At 38.5% G+C, this 22,312-nt stretch overlaps 1 protein-coding gene across 2 annotated transcripts in view; it reads left to right on the top strand.

The window, feature by feature from the left end:
• LOC146804999 (arylsulfatase H-like) overlaps positions 1 to 22,312 on the top strand; it is a 641,615-nt gene that overhangs the window by 310,047 nt on the left and 309,256 nt on the right. For both annotated transcript variants that reach the window (XM_085622143.1, XM_085622144.1), the window contains one exon: positions 14,115 to 14,237. In XM_085622143.1, coding sequence (XP_085478269.1) covers positions 14,115 to 14,237 — 123 coding nt within the window. The remainder of the gene's footprint in view (positions 1 to 14,114; positions 14,238 to 22,312) is intronic.

Genomic DNA, 22,312 nt, shown 5'->3' with positions numbered 1-22,312 from the left:
AATAACATAGTTAATATCCTCTACAAACATTTATACTTTTTTTTTTTTAGGATTTTTTACCGTGCGCGTACGGTATTCTTACGGTACGCGCATGGTACGCTATAAGTACGGTGCGTGTACGTAATATCTATGCTCCGTGTGCGCAAGCGTACAAGATTTACGTACGCATCCGTACTTCATATGCGACGCTTATACGCTTGCTCCCTACGCGCATGCGCGCATGCACCTTACGCGGAACCGCCGTACGCGCGTGCGCGCGTGCCTCTAATGCACATGTGCGCGTGCGCACGTTGTACGTACGTGCATGCGTACTTTTACTGTGCGCGTACGGTAAGCGTACGGAGCGCGCACGGTAGGTCATTGGATCCAGAAACAACACTTTTCATTGGTTTAAACTACTTTCATTTCCAGAAACTTCCAACACCACACCCATTCCCCTCATTACTGCTTGTGATTCCCTAGGAGAAGGAGCTGAAGTGTCTTTGGGATACACTGGCAGAGCAGCAGTCCTCTTCTGTGAGTGAGCAGGACAGAATTATCAGACAGAGAAAGAGGAAACAGAAGGATTCTTTTGTCTGGCAATATTTTACATTTCCAGAGGGGCAGAAAAAAGTCAATGCTCCATTAGTCACCTGCAGACTTTGTGTGCGTGTCTTGTCTAGAGGAAATCCAAAGAAGAAGTATTCTTTTGGAATTTTCACTATGTTTAGACACATTAGGGATGTACATCCCAAGACTTTTGCACGAGCTACTGCAGCAACCCCTTCAGCAGCTCAGCCGAGCACATCCGCAGCTGCTCAGCCGATACATCTTCGGCAGCTCAGCCGAGCACTTCCTCTGCAGTAAGAGCGTCACCCTCTTCTGCTCCTCTGGACATTTACCCTCAGTTTCAGAGAGTACATATAAGGTGCAATACTTGTTACTCTCTTATTGCTTTTGGGGAGTCTAGTATTCCTCTAATAGACAATAAGATTGAGCAGCACAAGTGCGGTACCTTATAATATTGCCATTCTTTCCTTCCTCTGTCTCTGTATTAACACAACGGCTCATTTAAGAGCCACCCTACCTCACAATTTTTTTTAATTTATTTAATCACTTTTTTCCAACGGTACGCGCACCCATTTTTAAAAAAAAAAATCTTTATTTCACCCTCCAATGTACTTGAGGGACCACAAGGGAAATGAGAAAAGCAGAGTGAGGAGAAGTGAAAAAAGGGAGTATGAAAGTAAATGTGTGATAAATACAGATATTTCAAACTTACCTGACCAACAAAATAACTTAATTATCAATAAATGTTTTTTTTTAATTGCTAGAAAAAAGTATTAATTTCCCTAAATTTTCTTTCTCAATCTGTAAAAAAAGAAAAAAAGTATTAATATTTAACAATACATTTTAGAATACAGTACACATATTTTCTTATTTAAAAAAACAATTTTTTGCCCTTTTTTTGCTGTTTTCAGAATATATTGAATTTCACTGTAAATCGTGAAACCAATTGCATTCATCACTTAACAGCGGGCAAAAAAATTAACAATCTGAAAGATTGTTTAAAAACAGCCCTGAATCTCTTCTCAGTAAAACATACCTTTATAGAAATGTTACATATTTAATAAAAACATCATCTAAAAACAATAAATATTTGCAATAAATATCGTCTGTAAATCTTGTTACTTAAGCACATACACCAAAATAATATCTGTCAAAGAAGTCCACAAGAGAAATTTTTACCTTTCCATGAGGCCAAATGGTAATTTTTAAATTCTTTTTTGATGAGATATCCAATGGTAATCCAATAAAGTCGCAAAAATGATTTGTTCAGATGTTGCAATTTGATTCTAAAATTTTGGTTTCAGAAAAATTAAATAGGAATTTGGTAATTCTGCAGGCAAACGTTGCTTGAAAATCAATTGAGAATCATTCCACAGTGTCCAGCCTTTTTCACATTTAAGATAAACTGTGTAATGACCAGAAGTTATAGAATGTCCATCATGAAAAATTATTGCAACTGCAACAAAAGTTTTTCCACATGTTGATAATTGATGTCCTGTAAACTTCTTTATTAAAGTGTCCTATTTTGAACCATCAGCTCTACAACGTTGCATCATTAAAGTTACATACTGTCCATATTTCTTTAAAAATAACGTTGAAAACATGTCTGATTTACATTGAGAACATTCCATGTTGTGATTGGCATCTTTAACTAATTTACTAAAAGTCACTGATTTACTCTCTGGTAATGTTAAATATATGAACCCTTCAGAATCAACAGTAGAGCTGCATGTGTTCAAACAGTTTTCACAACTATGTTCCCAATAATAAGAGAGACCAAACATATTTTCTATTTTTACCCCTTCTTCTTCCAGTACCATAAGGATATACATCAAGAATTCCTGTGCATCTTGCTGGACATTTTGAGTAAACTGTGTACATCCTGAACATACATCTAAAAGTTTTCTAACATCAGAAGCACTTTCTATTTTAGTTTTATCAATACTCAGCTTCTCAAAAAGAAAACTCAGCAGAGAACAAAATCTTTTTACATGATTAAGTATTATCTGCTCTTGCAAACTTTCATGATAAAATACAACATTCAGCACTACATTAGCGTAGCAGTTGACACCAGAGCTATTTTCAAAATGAAAACCAACAACCTCTTGAACACTGTCCTTTTTCTTTTTGCTTGCAATCACATCACTCTCCTTTTGTTTTCTCTTCTGTACATCCTCATTACAGATATTCTCAATTCTCCTTTTCCGAGAAACAACACGTTTTTCAAACACAGGATACTGACCTAAATGAGGAGCATAGGTTCTTCTTAATCTATTATACTCCTTTACACAATTTGCATCAGCACTAACTTTTGAGTCATCAAAGTCTATCATGAATAAAACAGATAATGTTTTCACTCGTGACAAAGGAACATATGCCATACATTCTTTGAACACAGTAGAACCAATGTTTACAAAAGCACTATCTACAGTTAATCCTTGAGATTTGTGAATAGTTACAGCATATGCTAGAGAAAACGGAAACTTCTTCCTACGTACATATAAGTCTTTTACAAGCAAAAAACGGACTGAACAACGACTAATGTCTTTAACCTCTTCAATCTGATCAAATTTTATTTTTAAAAATTCAATCCCATCTTTCTTCTGGTATTTCACAAAACCCACAACTTTACCCATAGCTCCATTCACTAAACCTTTTTCTACATCCAAATTTCTTCTTAAAAATACTCGACAGTTCATACAAACATAAAGATTTTTTCTAATCCAGCTGTTTTCGAAATGTTCTTCTCTAGAGAATCCAATTTATTTTTCAATTTTCCTGTTAATGTAATAGTAATTCCTTCATGCTGAATTTTGTCCACTGCTTCCATTTTCTTAATCTCTTCCTTTTCCAATTTCAAAAGTTCCTCATTGAATATCGAGCATTCACGTAGTGTTGGCATTAAGCAGATTACAGTATTTTTTTCTGCAATGTTCTGGTATATTTTCTCTGCAACTATTTCTTCACTTGGAAATAAATTATGTAGCAACCGACTCTGTAATGCTTCTCTGCCAACTTCTGTGAGTAGTCCAATTCTGATATCTTTCAGAATACTTGCATAATCTTCATTGTTTGCTTGCCTCATATTGGTAGTGAGTTCTTTGTACTCAAAGAATTACCAAATATTCGCATTACCAATACTTCCTAATGACTTCTTCGTGTCTTCATGTGTCACAGTATTAAACACTGGTTGTCCTTTAACTGGAGTGAGCTGCAGAAGATCCCCAAAAACTATAACATGTTTTCCTCCAAATAGCACGTCATAGTCTCTCTTTAGAATTTGCTGCATTCTTAAATGCACAAAGGCAAGCATTAAGTTTGATACCATGCTTACCTCATCAATAATGAGAACTTGCATCTTCTTCAACACTCTTGAAACTTCGAAGCATGCTTCTCCTGTTAGCTTGTGATATTCTATTTTGTTCTCATGCTCCACTGGTAACATTAGCAAGCGATGTAAGGTAATTCCTTTTATGTTATATGCTGCTAACTCAGTTGGAGCAGTAACAACACAAGACAAAGTTGAATCTGTTTTTTGCTGTAGGTAGCTTCGGATGACTTTAATTAAGAAACTTTTTCCAGTTCCAGCTTGTCCACTCACATACATCCTGATTGGTTCAAATGATGTGCACGTGCACTCTTTATTTTCATGTAGTAATCCGTGATCAATTTTTTTTCTGACTTCTTCATAAATTTGTTGTTGTTCTTCATTCAGTTGTTGTTCCAAATTTGGTAAGTCTATTAAATCTTCTTGAGCTTGATTCATAGCTGTTTCAACTTCATTCATGGCTATTGCAGCTTCATTTTCTACAATTGCTTGTCCTAGGGGATCCTGACTGAGCGTTTCAGAACTTTGACTGTCTTGAGAACTGTCTCTAGCTACTTCAGCTGCAATTGTTGCTTCCTGTTCAATTTCTTCATTTAACATTTGCACATAATTTATGAAAGTACTGCATGCAATCGTATCTTTACATGCATTGAATGAATCCTCATAGCTTTCAAATTCTCCAAGTAGTTTGTCCTCTGTACGCCATGGTTTAAACAGCTGTAAAAGTGCCAAGTAGTAAAATTCCTTTTTGTCAGTAGTGTCGCAACTCAGCTTCCTATGATTAATCAAACTTCCTTTTGCTTGCTTCACCAAACATCCTTCCTCACCAATTACTTTATATTTTCCATTTTTGATGTCTTCTGTGGCTTTCCGTGAAAAAATGTAGTTTTGCAGCACTTCATAGAGACACATGTTCTCAGGATGACAACTTATTTTTGGGTAATACGTGTCCAACATGTTTGTTTTCAAAATATCTGTACTTTCCGGGTCGTTCTCGGCCAAATATTCAATTTCTGCAACAGATTTCAGTACCCGATTTCGCATTGCTGCAAGGCCTAAACTTACCCAAATTATTCTTCTGGATTTCGAGTACAGACTTGCAGATGATAACCTATCTGAGCAGTCGTAGGATCCAATTTCTCGATGCGATAACATCTTTAAACTGAAACTGTATAGCTTCTTACTGACAGTCTTCTTGTGAGAAATCTCTTCCCACATTTCCTTCAATTCCGTTTTCTCAGATTTAGTGGTGTAAGATGTGACATACCGAGCAACAGCAATAGAATTGTCAGCAACATAGTGTATATCCATGTTAGCATTCCACATGGATAAAATGACTGGGTTGTAGTCATTTATATATTTTGACTCTTCTTTTCTTCTTAGGTTTTACGTATTTTTGGGAGATTTTCTTGTAATAGTATGTCGCACAGCTGACATAAAACTGTTGACTCTTCCTTTTGAAAGAACAGGTTGTGGAAATCCAAATTGACATTTTGTGTAGAATATTTCTTTACTCTTATACTTTCGTCGACAGTATTTTCCACACCGATGACTTTGGAAACGTAAAACTTGCTCTTTTAATTTTTTCTCTTCTGTGCTTTTAGGTATAGCACATGTTGCATATTCTTCGATGAAACTTAAAACTGCATCATCAAAATCTGTTCCAAATTTTGGGGCATCCTTGATCCACAACAGCATATGAATATGAGGAGCACCTCTTGCTTGGTACTCTTTTCTCCAAAAGAAATCCACAACTTCTCCAAGAGGTGGATTTTTTTTATTGCAGATGAAGGACGTCATAGCCTCAAATCTATGATTGAAATGTCTGCAAACATTAACCGGATCCAATGAGCACAATTCTCCTGCTGTCTTGTATTGGATGTTTTCAATATTTGAATTTACCTCTCGAAGAAAATCCAGAAGATCATCCCAAGCGTACTCAGTACAGCTTAGGGCGAGAAACCATATAGGAGTTCCTAAATTCCGTAACATACATTTTAATTCTCCATGGCGTCGGTACCAATATTCATTTGTCCCACGCTGACAAGCCATTAGATTAATCAATTGAGATTCCAAATGATCATCTCGCTGTTGCACTTTGTTCATAAAATCCTTTACAGACACATTATGTAGATGTACTCCAGTTTTCAAAATGTGATTTACTGCATAAGATAGTGCTGACAAGTCACTTTCAAATAAAAGATGGAACAAATAAGGAATACTTTGACGAAATCTTGGATCTTCTGCATATAATCTTGTAGTCCGATACTCAGAAGCAGGAATATGTACTGGGCGTTCATCATATCGTCCACCTTTTCCTGTAGGAAACAGCTGGGGAAAACATCGAGCTTCCAAGCTCTCCTCCCATACACTCACGGGAGTTCCTTTTGCTTTTTTCATCTGAAACAGATCAATAGTGTTTGCCATAACTTCTTTTGAATGAAGAGGATGTATGCTGAAATGTTCATAAATTGCTTCTTCTTTTGACTTATCCACTTTTTCAATTTGCCCAGCTGGTATTCCTGAGTCTGGTAGTAAAACTTCTTCATCTTCATCCATATAAATTGTTTCATACCATTTATTATTTCTTTTCAAATATAAATTTGCTCTTTGTACTTTTCGTACATCTACCAGCTCCTGCCAAATTTTCTTATTCTTTGTTGGTACTCCATTAACCAGAATAACTAATGGTTCAGTTTCCAATCTATCTGCATCAATTGTTTCCATATTTTTTTTCAAATCCAATGGCAAATAGACAACTCTTCCTTTTAAACCTCTTTGTAAATCTGAAGGAGGTAATTAACCTGTTTTTGGCTCCATACGCACTATGGTCTGAAACGGATGGACACATTGAATGAGTATAGACTCATACGTATTTAAATCACAAAGTTCTGCAGGAATATCAACCAATTCTAAATTATTATGTACAGCTCTGGCTGGCATTCTATTTTCTTCTAACTTGTTATAACAGTATTTACAAATACGCTGATCTTCACCCAAATCAAAACTATTTTCCAGAAATATATATGTTGCAAAATCCTTCCACTTATAATTATCTTCATTTTCACTTTTTTTATACAGATCAACATTTCTTGTTTGAATTTTGTAATGGCTTCTCCGGCAACAAATACAAGTAATATTTGGTCTTTCATTAGAGATGATAGTAAATTTTGTCATTTGATCTTTAACATTTTTACTAACAGTGGGTTCTACATTTTCTTCCACATTTTCTTCAATAACTGTGTCATTACCTGCACTTTCTTGTTCCGGACCAAAGTAACAAAACTGAATTTCATCAGTAACCTTCTGTACATCTGATACAGATCCACGGAACAGAGCCCTATTCAACTCATTTAACTTTTGTGCTGGACTTTTAGCAAAATACAATCTTCTCACAAACTTTCTCATTTCTGTATGATGAACTGCCAGCATCCTAAAATGGTGAAAAACACTTTGGCAAACTTTCCTAGAAAGACAAGCCAGAGAATGTCCTTGCAAACCAGTATTCTCTCTCACTCTACATGGATCTAGTCTTTGAAGCGCCTTAATCTTCTGTTTAACACTTTTTTTGACTATATTCTCTTAGAAAATCACGTAATTTATCAATAGATTCTTGTCGTACAGTACAAATACTACTACAATTCCAAGTGTACACTGGGGCTTTAGGACGTCTCCCCATAACCTCATCAGCTATCACTTCTTCCTCATTTCTTGGAACCATTTTCTCCTTTTCCATTATACAACCATCTTTCACTTCATAATCACGACCTCTGGTGTCAACAGCATACAGCAAACTATTACTTTGAAGATAACTCTCTTCATTAAAAAATGGTTCAGTACTTGAACTATGCATCCATTCTCCTAAAAACACTTTACAAAAGTTATTTCTTTTCACTACTCTTTTCGTTTTGCTTTGTGACTTCATTACATTGACCATTTTATCTAATGTACGGATCCTGTTCAAAATTAAAATGAATAGTTTTCTTTTCAAATCTAAATTGATTCAGTATCTTTCTTTCGCTTATAAAATTTAGCTTTCTTCTTATATTTTTTCACATCCTTTAGCAAATTGGACATCACTCTTCTCTGAAACATTTGTCTTTAAATGCTGTTTTTCTTTTTAAGTCAATCTTTATTGCTTCTAATTGTATATTAGCATTTTGTAATTTCTCACTTTTGTCCTGTTGTTTTCTACTTGAAACACTATTTGCAGTGGGGACATTTTTCAAATGTGTTCTTTTTTTGAAGATATTTTTTAAAATATCCTTAGTTTGCTTACCAGAAGACTTTTTCTTTTTTCCAACATGAGGATCTTCAACTAATTTGGGTCCTCCAGTTGTCTTCAAATCTAAATGTTTTTTCTGTTCTTTTCTCTTTCTTGATTTTATAGGCATCTTTAATTTATTTCACTGTTGGTCAGCAATACCTGAAAGAAACTAAAAAAAAAATACCTTTATGTAATTTAAATTTATTACTATATTTTGTTTGAGCTTTTCAAATCTTATAATACTATCTACCCCTTTCCTACAAGTGAAAAACACAATAAAACCAACACGAATTAAAGCTTCCCCTTTCCTACGAATGCAATTCTAAAAGAACGAGAGTAACACGAATTAAATCTCTGACAACAATTCCTGTGTGCGCACAGACTCATGGTGTGATTCTAGGCAGAAAACGACATTTTATTTGCAATTTGAAAGCACACTTACTACTGTGGTAGAGCAAGTGATAATTACTCTAACAGTCTGACACATTTTCATTATATTTTTCAGAAATAGAAAAGAGCACATGCCCAAACAGCTTTTTGAGACCATGAACATGTGCAACCTGAATGACATACTACACTCTAGCAAAGGAAATGAGCCTTGGTGATGTTCAATGTATTAGCGTTACTCACTGCTATCTGAAACACCACACAGCGCTGAATAGTAAGCATGACTGTACATGAGAAACAGCTTGCTCTCTGCTAAGAGTGTGCTTCTGGAGACTGTCTACTGTCAGGTGCAAAAGAGATCTGCATGGACGCTTGCACAACTGCATAAACACTGGAGACATGTATGTAACACTACATGTGTGGTAAGGGTTAATAGGACTTTTGAACATGTACAAACTACATGACCCATTACAGGAGTGGAAGGAAAATCTACCATGTTGATTTCAAATGTGTTAGCATTGCCCTCTCATTTGTGACATATTAATTTGGGCTGAATGCTAGCCATCACAGTTCAAGAAAACAAGCTTCCCCTTTCCTACAAATGCAATTCTAAAAGAACCAGAGTAACACAAATTGAATCTCTGACAACAAAACCTGTGTGCGCACAGACTCATGGTGTGATTCTAGGCAGAAAACTAAATTTGATTTGCAATTTGAAAGCACACTTACTACTGTGGTAGAGAAAGTGATAATTACTCTAACAGTCTGACACATTTTCATTATAGTTTTCAGAAATAGAAAAGAGCACATGCCCAAACAGCTTTTTGAGACCATGAACATGTGCAACCTGAATGACGTACTACACTCTAGCAAAGGAAATGAGCCTTGGTGATGTTCAATGTATTAGCGTTACTCACTGCTATCTGAAACACCACACTGCGCTGAATAGTAAGCATGACTGTACATGAGAAACAGCTTGCTCTCTGCTAAGAGTGTGTTTCTGGAGACTGTCTACTGTCAGGTGCAAAAGAGATCTGCATAGACGCTTGCACAACTGCATAAACACTGGAGACATGTATGTAACACTACATGTGTGGTAAGGGTTAATAGGACTTTTGAACATGTACAAACTACATGACCCATTGCAGGAGTGGAAGGAAAATCTACCATGTTGATTTCAAATGTGTTAGCATTGCCCTCTCATTTGTGACATATTAATTTGGGCTGAATGCTAGCCATCACAGTTCAAGAAAACAAGCTTCCCCTTTCCTACGAATGCAATTCTAAAAGAACCAGAGTAACACAAATTGAATCTCTGACAACAAATCCTGTGTGCGCACAGACTCATGGTGTGATTCTAGGCAGAAAACGAAATTTGATTTGCAATTTGAAAGCACACTTACTACTGTGGTAGAGCAAGTGATAATTACTCTAACAGTCTGACACATTTTCATTATAGTTTTCAGAAATAGAAAAGAGCACATGCCCAAACAGCTTTTTGAGACCATGAATATGTGCAACCTGAATGACGTACTACACTCTAGCAAAGGAAATAAGCCTTGGTGATGTTCAATGTATTAGCGTTACTCACTGCTATCTGAAACACCACACAGTGCTGAATAGTAAGCATGACTGCACATGAGAAACAGCTTGCTCTCTGCTAAGAGTGTGCTTCTGGAGACTGTCTACTGTCAGGTGCAAGAGAGATCTACATGGACGCTTGCACAACTGCATAAACACTGGAGACATGTATGTAACACTACATGTGTGGTAAGGGTTAATAGGACTTTTGAACATATACAAACTACATGACCCATTGCAGGAGTGGAAGGAAAATCTACCATGTTGATTTCAAATGTGTTAGCATTGCCCTCTCATTTGTGACATATTAATTTGGGCTGAATGCTAGCCATCACAGTTCAAGAAAACAAGCTTCCCCTTTCCTACGAATGCAATTCTAAAAGAACCAGAGTACCACGAATTGAATCTCTGACAACAATTCCTGTGTGCGCACAGACTCATGGTGTGATTCTAGGCAGAAAACAAAATTTGATTTGCAATTTGAAAGCACACTTACTACTGTGGTAGTGCAAGTGATAATTACTCTAACAGTCTGACACATTTTAATTATATTTTTCAGAAATAGAAAAGAGCACATGCCCAAACAGCTTTTTTATGCTGAATACAAACCATCACAGTTCTAAACAACAAGCTGCCCCTTTCCTACGAATGCCATTCTTACAGAACCAGATCAACACAAATTAAATCTCTGACAACAATTTGTTTGTGCACACAGACTCATGGTGTGATTCTAGGCAGAAAACAGTATTCCTGGGTGATACCAGTACACCTTAACTTCTAGAGAAGACATACTCCATAATATCTTACAAGTTCAAGGCACTTAAATATCTTCCTTATCATAAAATATAAAACACAACTTTAAAAGTGGAAGGAAAATGTTCCATGTTAATTTCAAATGTGTTAGCATTTGCCTCTCATTTGTGAGAAAGTGATTTCTGCTGAATGCTCACCATCACAGTTCAAGAAAACAAACTGCCCCTTTCCTGCGAGTGCAAGGCTAACAGAGCAAGAGCAACACGAATTAAATCACTGATAACAATTCCTGTGTGCACACTGTCTCATGGTGTGATTCTAGGCAGAAAACAGTATTCCTGGGTGATACCAGTACACCTTAACTTATGGTGAAGACATACTCAATAATATCTTACAAGTTCAAGACAGTTAAATATCTCCCAAAAACACAAAATGTGAAACACAACTTTAAAAGAAGAATCACATTTCTATTATTTATATCAAAATGCACCACATGCATCCCCTCTCAAATTCATAACTCACCTTTAAAAGTAGTTAGTTCAGAAAGAAATGTGGCACTCAAACAGCAGATTATCACAGAAACAATCTCTGAGCTGTACACCTCTCTCCTCTCACCAGAACCAGTTAATGGCAATGTTTCCCTCTCTTTTTTCACACAAATACATGTTAACTCCAAATCACAGTGCTTCCCACATTTTTTTCAAATGGAAACACACATTTCTATTGGTTGGAAATTTCAACCCTTTCCAAATGATCCCTTCCCCCAACATGACGTCTACCTGCTACCATAGCAACAGGTCATGGAACACTGGTGTGAGCAGAGAGGTCATAAGTTCAGCACACAATGTTTCTAATCCTTAGAGCAAGAGTACTTGACTTTTCAAACCTAACAGCAAATCCAAAGTAATGTTCTGTGGGTACACATTTTTCTGAACCAATACAAAACATGCTTGTAAAAATCTAAACATACAGCCTAGTTTTAACTGTAAAATGGTTTGAATCAGCCAATCAGTTTTTTTTTTTAAGTATGTTAGCCTCCATTTTACAATTATCTTTCTTTTCATATTGCCATTCTACTGAAAGACACCTTCTGAGTGCATCCAGATCTCCTTGAAAGATGTTCACAGTGTGGATTGTAGGTCATAGCTATGTCTTCTGGAGTGAAAAGTTTGCAGAAAAAAGAGGTATTGTGAAAGACCTTGCTTTGCCAAATGTAGACATTAAATGGATTGGTCAGAGAGGGTTAAAGTGGCACCAATTAATGCCTTTGGTGAAAACCTTTCTACATCTCCCACAGCCTAACCCTATTATTGTGCACTGTGGTGGAAATGACCTAGGCACTTTAACTGGTGTAGGTCTGGAAATGCTTGTTAAGGACACCTTTGTGCAATTGATGTCACTTTTTCCACAAACTGCCTTTGTATATTCTAATATATGCCAAAGGCAAAAGTGGAACTGGTCCAACCAATTTTGTCCGCAGATTGACAAAGCAAGAAAGCATGTCAATAAGTCTGTTTCTGCTTTCCTCAGAGACTATGGTATGGGTTCTATATACCACAACAACTTGCGTTACAACATGCAAGACATTTATAGAGGTGACGGTGAACATTTCAGTGATGAAGGGAACAGAGTCTTCCTCTTGAACTTTAGACTCTGCATCGGTACTTACTTGTAGGTACCAAAAAAACACTTCATAAACACAACAGCTCTTTTTAGAGCCACCTAACATCTAAACACTTAATTTTGATTTTTAAATCTATTTTTTTGATTTATTTTTTTACCGCCGTACGCGTACCGTACGCGCACAGTACGCATACCCCGCAATTAAAAAAAAAAAAAATGTATTTTCACACTTCTGGGTCCTTCTTGGACCCCCTGACAAAGGCTAGGGTGTCTGCAACTCTCTACCTTGCCCCCTTTTCACGTTCTTCACCTTTGTTTTTCTTTGCTAGACACACAAAATGGCGGCCGCCACTTCCTGATTTCGATCGACTGGAATGTTTACTGTCATGTAACCACCAATCAGAATTACGCTCGTGCACGGCAGCGTGCGCGTACGGTACGCGTACGGTACGTGTACGGTGCGCGGCTATAGATATGTATGTACTTTTAACTGCAATTTTCTCAGGAACTACTGAACAGATTGACTCCAGATATTCAAAAGGCACATCCCTGATCTGAGGACTTTCTCTTTGCCAAATTTCAAATAATTCTGTTCAGCCGTTCGGGCTGTACCTTGGACTAAAGGTCCCTATGGAAAAATGCATGGGGAAAACGGGTTTTGGGACCCCCCTTTTTTCTCGGCCCCCGCTTGACGAATCCCCCAGAGACTTTTAGGGTAGGAGCGGAGCGGAGCGCCTGACCTATTTTGAAAATTTTGCGAGGATTCGTCAACTGGCGCCAAAGTTATTCCAAATAGAATGTTGCGGATTTCCTATGGTAACACGGTCCTAACTATAACTATCTACTGGCCAGTAGATAATATATATATATATATATATATTATATATATATATATATATATATATATATATATATATATATATATATATATATATATATATATTCCAAAATCCAGGTTTCACCCTGTTGCGCTCGGCATGGAAACGCCAATCCCGGCAGCTGTGCCCGCCCAAATGGGACTTCTTTCAGCCAATAGCCTTCTGGGGTAAGTAGTCCTTCAATAACCATAGTGGAAGCCAGCCGAGACATAGTCATACAAATTTTAAAACCCAAGTGGGTCCTGTGGCAGGAAAAGCGTCAAATACTCTGCTGACTTCATTACCCCCACAAAATTAGGCATGTCCAACTCCTGTGCGTGCAGATGACTAAAGGCACGCAGGTCCGCTTTTATTTGCGGGTGGGTGTCTCCGCGGCGGAGCACGCCGCAATCAAATTCCAAAATCCAAGTTTCACCCTGTTACGCTCTGCATGGAAACGCCAACACAGTTGAGCATGGAAGCATCCTTTAATGTGGGCAGCAGACACAGCACATAGTCCCCACCACAAGTAAAATGCCAAACATGTTTCGGGCTCCAAGCCCTTGTTCACTGGCTGTAATCAAACACTGTCCTGGCAGCTGTGAGGACTACTTACCCCAGAAGGCTATTGGCTGAAACATGTTTGGCATTTTACTTGTGGTGTACTTTTAAGTATTGATTTTGTCTGTCACTGAGCTTTAAAAGCTTTAAGAAGTTTGTAAACATTTGCTAACATAGCAGTAATGTCTTCCCATGTTCTGTGATTTAGGTATGAATTCTGACAGTGCCTACCGTGTTCTTTTTTGGCTTGGTGCATCAGGAGGCCTCCCCACAAATGAAACAACTTTTGCCAAGATCCTGCAACAGCAAGGCTACACCACTGGAATGATAGGTACAGTACATTTATGGTTTTCCCCGGAGAGTGTCTGTTTGTTAAAAACAAGCTAGATTGTCATAGGATTTATCCGAAGGGCCTTCATTAAGATGAGTCAGGAGCCACACCTGTGAGATGTAGTGATTTCTTTATTCAGGTTGGGCTCTACCTTAAATGCACTGGGTAATGTATGCAAGGAAAAGGAACACAAAAGATACAGAAAACCTGGCTTTCTTTCAAACAATGAGTAAACAAGAACAGGCACGGGATCTGCTACTGTAATCAAACTACAAACTGCACACCACAGAAGAGCAAAGGCAAGAACTCAGACTAAATCCTCACAACTTACAATTCATACCAAACTTCCATGTTAATGAAACCACAATATATTAACCAGACAAATCCACAGAGCTCACTGTTAACATACAGTCAGAACCACAGTGGACAACAAAGAGAGGTTACAGTGCAATCCGCAGTGGATTGAGGCAAGGCCTCGCAACCCCCACTCTGACAATTATTCTCCATGTCACCTTATGATGTAGCAAGTGGCAGCTGGTAAGCTTTGGCTGTGATGGGGTGTAAGGCCTGCATGAGCAAGAACAGCAAACAAACAATGCCGTCAAGCGGAGTGTGTGGAGGGGGGTCTACCCTCAAGACATTTTCCTTCAAATGTGATTGAATAGTGCATTGTCAAGCGCCATTTCATTATGGCATTGACCAAAAACAATTGTTTTTGCAGCAATTTCTAGAGGAAAAGAGCATATAATATTTTAGAGAGTTACTGGTTTGAAAAGCGACTATGACCCCCCAGAGTCCATGGTTAGGCAATGCAGCCTGGAGTTGGGTCCTCCATCCTGAAATGTTTCTATAAGAAATGTGTGTTCTACAGAATCACATGATCCAACTGAATCTGCTAGATCTCTCTTACTTCAGTATGGCTGCATGTCAGACTGAGAGGCTGGTATACGGAGGATAATGGCAGTTGTCGGATAGGCCAGGGCTGCTCTATGTGTTAGTGATGAAGCACGAATAGCCACATCTGCATGTTGTGTAAGAGCTTGTGACAGATAAACAATGCTCTCAGAAAGCAGACACTCTTTGTGCTTGGCACACTTGCCAACTTTCCTTTTTTGAAGGACGTTGTCTGCTACTTTATCCCCACAAATTGTCTTTTTCACTTTTCACTCACTGTATATGTGTTGCTTGACTCAGATTTCTGTCACCTGTGACTTACTCTCCTATCATTACTGTCAGAGCCCCTCGCTCTCATGTCCCCTATTTCTTTCTTCTCTTAAAGTTTAGTGCTTTGAAATGCTTCATCATATTGCAAGTACTACACAAAGAGCTAGCAATGACATAACATTGTGATCCCATTTTCCCTTTCCATTAAATTCCTTCCATTGTTCTTTTTCTTCTTTAACATTTCTTCTTTTTTCCCATTAGCAGTTTGAAGTAGCCCAAGGAAGGTTTGAGTGCTACACAAGCATCTAATATGACATGAAATGTGTTGGTGGGCACATTTAGTCTGCCCTATTCTCTGGCTGCTGCAATACTGTAAATCACATTGAATTTCCAGATCTTTCTATGCTTTTGCACCATGATTAAATTCAAAATTCTAACATAACTATATGCTGGACTGCACTTGCTGTCTAGAAGACAATCTGCATAAACAGGATGACTGACCACAAACCACCTAGAAAAATAAGAAAGGACAATGGGGCATATTAGCGGAGATAATTATATCGCAATATCATCAAGGACACGCTAGCGCGTATTTCCTTGATGTAGAGCCCATTTTTTCACAGCCTCGCCTCACTCATGAGATGCACAGAAGGCGTGCCTGTGAAAACAACACATGTTAATATCGTGACGGCAGCTTCGCGATATTAACAAGTAGGTGCAGCGATAAAAAAAAATCGCGCTACCTCAGCCTTAACTCAGGAATTTAACGTCTGTTAAATTCCTGACTAAGGCATACTTGTAATGGGAGATGGATTATGCTGATAGGACCACAGGGTCCTATCAGCAATGTTATCGCTGTTTTCAATGGAACATTGCTGGAAACCAGCGATGTTCCATTGAAAACAACGCTATCGCTGAAATATTATCGCCATAGCGCTATGCGTTGTAAATATAGCGTTATCATGGTGATAATATTCAGCGATAACCGGCGATAATATTTCTATCGCTATCTACGGTCAGCAATAATTATCGCTGCCCGTTGATAATATGCCCCAATGTCTTTTGGCACACCAATCCATACGTATACGAGACTACAAAAATCTTTAACAGGATAGAGCTAATTACTATGTCGCATTTACCAACACGAATCATTAGTAAACAACACATTTAACACATATCTGCTATTGTCCTGGCCCCGTGATATACCTCTGCAAAACAATAATTGTTCAGAGATTTTCATTTTTGATTTGTGTTTATTTATTATTAGAGAAGTCATTTAGCTTGGCTAGACATTGCTAATCTGGGCCGAATTTTTCTGAACGGCATTTTAAAAAATGGCGGATGTGTTGCAGTGATAATGTAATCTTTCAGGAACCGTGAGACTTATATACTTCATTTTGGTGTCAAAATATAGGTGTTGGGTACGCAGTAAAATCAGCAGGAACTATTTTGAGAAAATTCATGAAAGATTTAGATTTTGGACCTAATGACAAATTTCGTTATGCCCCAGAGCTCCACAAATCATGGGAGTCAACAAGAATGCCTGATGTTGTCTTAACATTTTTTACACCATTGTTTGATATCAGCAAAGCAAAACTGTTACAAACTAAGGGGCATATTTATAACTTAAGCGGCGGAGTGCGGAGTTAAGCCAAGAAGGCTAACGCTGCGCTCTATCACTATAGAAATGCAGGGCTGCACCGTATTGAAAATAAGGTGCAGCCCTGCGTTTCTTCCTCTGCTGGCGCTAAATTTAGCTGCCTAGCGCTAATGCAGGCACCCTTGCACCACAGTGCAAGGGTGCCTGCGTTGTGGGATTTTTTTTTTTTTTATTGATTTAAGATCTTTATTGTTGGGTAATTAAAACCCTTACAACATAAAAACGCTTGCAGCATATTCTTAGACAAAACATTAAAAAAAACTACAGAAGTTACAATTAACATTTTACTTAAAACTCTGCAGAACTTCTCGGCAGTTAATGTTCGACTCAGAGGCCAAGGTCTGGTCAACAGTTTATTAGTGGTCGACAGAGTATTACTGTATCCAAAGAAGGGATATTGCGCTGCGGTAGTGGGGAGTAGTTAGCAGCACCGATGACTTCCAACAGTTTTAACGCCTTGATGACAAATTTTGTTAGCCCGATATTCAACTTCGTGTTGTCCGGGTTGAAGGCTGCTATTATGGCTTGGCGTCATCATCGGACTCAGAGCTGAATCCATTCTTCTCGCAGTAAAAATCATCTAACAGTAAGCATTGCGGGGCATAAGCAAACTATATGTTCCATTCCTTCAGTGTGGTAGCCGCACAACCTACATTGGGTATGATTATCTAGGCGCCGCCATTCTGGGAGGTTTTTTAAAAAAGGACATTCACCTCTCCTTAGGGCCAGGAACTTTCGTTTCAGATAAAGTGTAAACGTGCTTGATAAATAAGGGGGTGCAACTCCTGGTTTAAAACTAGTGATCACTGCCCAGGCGTGTTGCCTTTTTGACAATATTGCCCTGTGCGAATGAAAGGACCACAACCTGATGCTCTTCTTAATAACTGCTTTTAATGCCAGCTGGGAGGGGTGTTTGTTCCCCAGAATTCCTTGATACCAAGTAGTTGTAAACTATGATCCAGGTGAAGCCGATATTTATGACTGGCATAACTTCTCTGGATTTCTTGCAAGAGTCTGGCCTCCAAAGAACCTTCTCGGGCATGAAGCAGTCTATTGCAAAACTTTATAAATGCTCCAGCCTCTACGCCGTGAAGGTCAAATAGACCAAAATCGAGGCGAACTTGTGCTGGCGATGCTGACTTTGGCAGGTGAAATTCACGTTTAAAATTTTTGATTCTTAGTTTGTTTAAAAGAGTATTTGTGGTACCCTTCATGATCTCGTGGCTGTACGTCAATGAGTTGGTTATCTTCGCCTTCATCACTTTCAACATTGGGATTAAACTAGGACCAAGTTGCTTTTTAGACAGTTTTGTAGCTGCGACCTCTAATGCCAAGGCTTTGGTCCTCAGTATTTCTTTCTGCTTGACAAATGAGCTTCTGGTGTCATGAAATATTCCCAAATATTTGTAGTGAGGTGTTGAATTGATTTTTATGTTATTAAAATGTCACCCTCCACGCATCTTCTTTAGCTTCCGAAAGGTAATTGTTTTTGTTTTTGACAAATTCAACTCCAAGAGGTTGCTTGTTGTATAAGGGAGCAGTTCATCAAGTAGCCTCTGTAGGCCCACCTTCATATGGCTAAGCAGCACCAGATCGTCGGCGTATAAGTGGTCACTGATACGTACTCCATCTAATTGGGGGGACGGCAGTTAACACTGTCAAGAATTGGCAGAGATCCGATATGAACAGATTAAAAAGGAGTGGAGCCAGCACGCAGCCTTGTTTTACTCCCTTTCTGGTCTTAATCTTCCTAGAACATGAGAGCCTTCACCCAGCTTGATTCTTATCCATGATTCGAAGTGGAGTTGAACTATTGCGAGTAGCAAAGACCGGGGTATGCCTCAGCCCTTTAATTTTTGCCACAGTAGGCCCCGGGGCACACGGTCGAAGGCCGCTTTAAAATCTACAAAGCAACAGTGCAATTGGGTTTGTTGAACTGTTGCTTTCTCTATCAAAACAGATAGAGTTAGCAGATTGGTTGTTGTACCGGAATTAGCCACAAAACCTCTCTGACTGAAGGGGAGGCGCTTTGATTCAGTGGCCCAGGTCAGCAGGTCTTCCAATAAAATGCTGGCACATTATGTAGACTCAACATCTAGGAGTGCTATCATTCGATAATTACTGGGATCGTTTCTCTCCCCCCTCTTATAAATGGGATGAATTATGGCACATCTCCAGGACTCAGGAACTACGTTGTTTAACCTACAATAAAAAAACAGGGGGTAAGATGAACTGACCAGAATTCGGCTTCCGATTTAAACATAGCCTGGGGAAGACCGTCTGGCCCGGGTGCACCATCGGCCCTAGCTTTCTTTATTGAGCGTAGGATCTTATATTTTAAATCTTCTGGTGTCGCTGTTGTCTCTGGAAATGAATTGATGTAATTACCACAAGCCACATTTACTGGCTCTTTAAATGTATTAATAGATGAAAAGCTGAGGTCCGGCCGTGTTGAATTCGTAGCCTCTGACGATAATATCTTTGCATTGTCTATGCTTGGGAGGTTGGGGCAGTTAACTTTGTTGTTGCTAATCTTAAAATGAGATGATAAAAAGTGGGTCTATTCATCTGCACGGATATTTGCACTGCCATAGCCAATTCCACCTCGCTGACCCCTTTTTACAAGAGGCCAGAATTGCTTTGAGTTTGATTTCTTACTTTCGTAGAGGAGCTTCAGCCAAAATTGATCTGAGGCCTCTTGTTTTTCCCCGCGTACTGCAGACTTGAAAGCTGCATGAGCTTTCTTGTATTTGTTAAATTTGATTTTATTATCTGGGCTCTTCCTTGATTGCCAAAGGGCTCGATTTCTGCATAACTTTAATTTTTTTATTGCAGGTGAAATATGAGGTCGAAATACGTACTGCCCAGTTCTCCTCTTAAGTGGGAAATTATTTTTTATATGCAGGAAGGTGTCTCTTCCTGCACTTAAACAATCATAAATGGTGATTGTGCAGCACACATAAAAGTTGCAACTCGTCATTTTTAAAATGATTGTTTATGTGCAGAAAGGGACACCTTCCTGCACATAAACAATCATACATGGTGTTTTGCTGTTTCTCTGCGCGCTGCGCAATACAGCACACATAGAAACAGCCAAAACAAGGAGAAATACAGCATTTCTCCTCATTTTGCCTGTTTAAGATAAGATTTCCCTGGTCTTAATTTTGACACTGCCCCATATTTATGCCACCTTGTAAATATAGGGCAACGTCAAGATCAATGGGTGTTGCTGTGGAATGCCCACCGCAACACTCATTGCCCACCCCATTCACCTTAAGTATAGCGTGAAAAGGTGCCCTCTTCTCAAGGTGGCGTTAAGCCACAATTTTTGGCTTAACGCCACCTTGTGAATAAGGCGAAGCCCTCATCACCACAGGAATTACAGTAAAAGTGACGTTCCTGTGGCAATAGTGGCTTGTAAATATGCCCCTAAAGTTCGGAACAAGAGCCAACAACATTGATGATGGCACTGAAGATGTAATTGAAGAATTGAAAGACAATCCCATGACCTGACAGGCTTATTTTGTCTTTTCCAAATCATGTTTTATGAATTACATCACGGCAAAAAGAAAACTATGTTGTACATGATGACTGCCCACACAATCTATGACATGTGCAAATGTAGTGTACTAATCATTTCAATGAATAGGATTGATGTAGCAACAAGTTATAATGACATTTTACGGAGCAAGAACTTGTTAGCAGCTCATGTTGTAAAATATTGTGAATCTGACAGCACACGACTTCCAAGTCTCTTTACCAGGAAAGGATTTACAATTGCTGCTCTTGATACTTTGATTTTGAAGACAGCTCTTCTTTGTCTGGAGTATCCAGCACACATAATACTGCCATGGTGCTTTTTCAAGACTGTACCAATGAAGTAGCTGCTGGAAAACAAGCTGTGTCAGCTGTAAGCATAAACATACAAAGTTGCAACGTTTACAAAATCATTACAATTCATCAACACGTTCCAGTCTACCAGAGAGTTTACAAGTGGCTTAGGACATGGATCTTCTTCTACCTGATGCCGTGGTCCGCAAAGCTGATTTAAATGAATTTGCCATTCCTCATATTTGGTGCAGACAGACGGATGAAGAAAAGCAGTTCCTCCATGGGCTGGAATTCATGCTCTGATCTCCCAAAATACTGTCCCACTGAAGAAGGTTGTTTTTTTACCAGTAATACAATTTCCAGCCACAAACTACGCAACAGTATACACAGCTCTAAAACATTTCCAAAATGTGCATGCTCAGGTTGAAGACCAGCCTATCCTGCCAATTTGTGTGATGAAAGTGTTTTCCGTATTGTAGTTGACATTTTTATGAGCAATTCTGTAGAATTTGATGATCTTTATCGAATGATTGTAGTTTTCCACATGACAAATGTTGTGTTGCGGTTTGCAGGAAGGTGTCTCAGTGGATGTGTCATAGGCAATGCACTAATTGAAGCTGAAGTCTTTGGAAGCAAAACTGTCTAGTCAGTATTAAGCGGAACTCATTATGTTGGTTTGTTACAAGGTATACTCATTATATCTGAGGCAATAGAAACATTGCGTTGGAATGCTTTCTGGAACAAGCATGACAAATCAGCTTTTGCATATCTTAACTCAGAAGTGAACAAGGCACAGAATACACTTTGTTCAAAAGACATAATGCAAAGTCAGATAATGTTTAATACACTCAGTTAAAAATCAGAAAACCTAAAAAAACAAGTTTTTAGAGTTTGTCAAAGAAAGTGAAGAAAAATCAGAACTTTTCAAGTATTGGGGAAATGTTTTACACGTGATAGCTCTAGTGATAAGCTTGGTACATGCTGAATGGGAAAGTGCTTGGGAGCTGCACGTGAAGACTGGAGTCACTGATTACTGTGTTTTGTGAATTCAATTTCATAACCTACCTGAGATATGGGTCCTGGTATTTAGAAAGAGTGAAGAAGCTAGAGCTGGAAAAACCATACCTCTACAGAAAATTCATCCTGAGAAATTTTGTGGTGAAAGACAGAGAGGGAAGGTTTAAAGCTGTGGCTCCAGATATAAAACTGGAACAGACAATCCAGAGATCACATAAATGCTCCAAGAAAAGTGTTGGTCAGACACATAAAAGCGAATATGGTGCTCAATGGCAGCTAGTTTAACATGAAATCCTTTCTATTTGCAATGTTTTCAGAGAGATGAAAAACTCAAAATAAATGGACCATTGTAAAACTGGTCCTCACCACCACCAACTTCATGACCAAACAATATGTGGATAAC

This window comes from Triturus cristatus, chromosome 8 (genome assembly GCF_964204655.1).
Source record: "Triturus cristatus chromosome 8, aTriCri1.1, whole genome shotgun sequence".
NCBI lineage: Eukaryota > Metazoa > Chordata > Amphibia > Caudata > Salamandridae > Triturus > Triturus cristatus.
The sequence above is the reverse complement of the archived record's forward strand: the minus strand, read 5'-3'. Positions and strand labels throughout refer to the sequence as shown.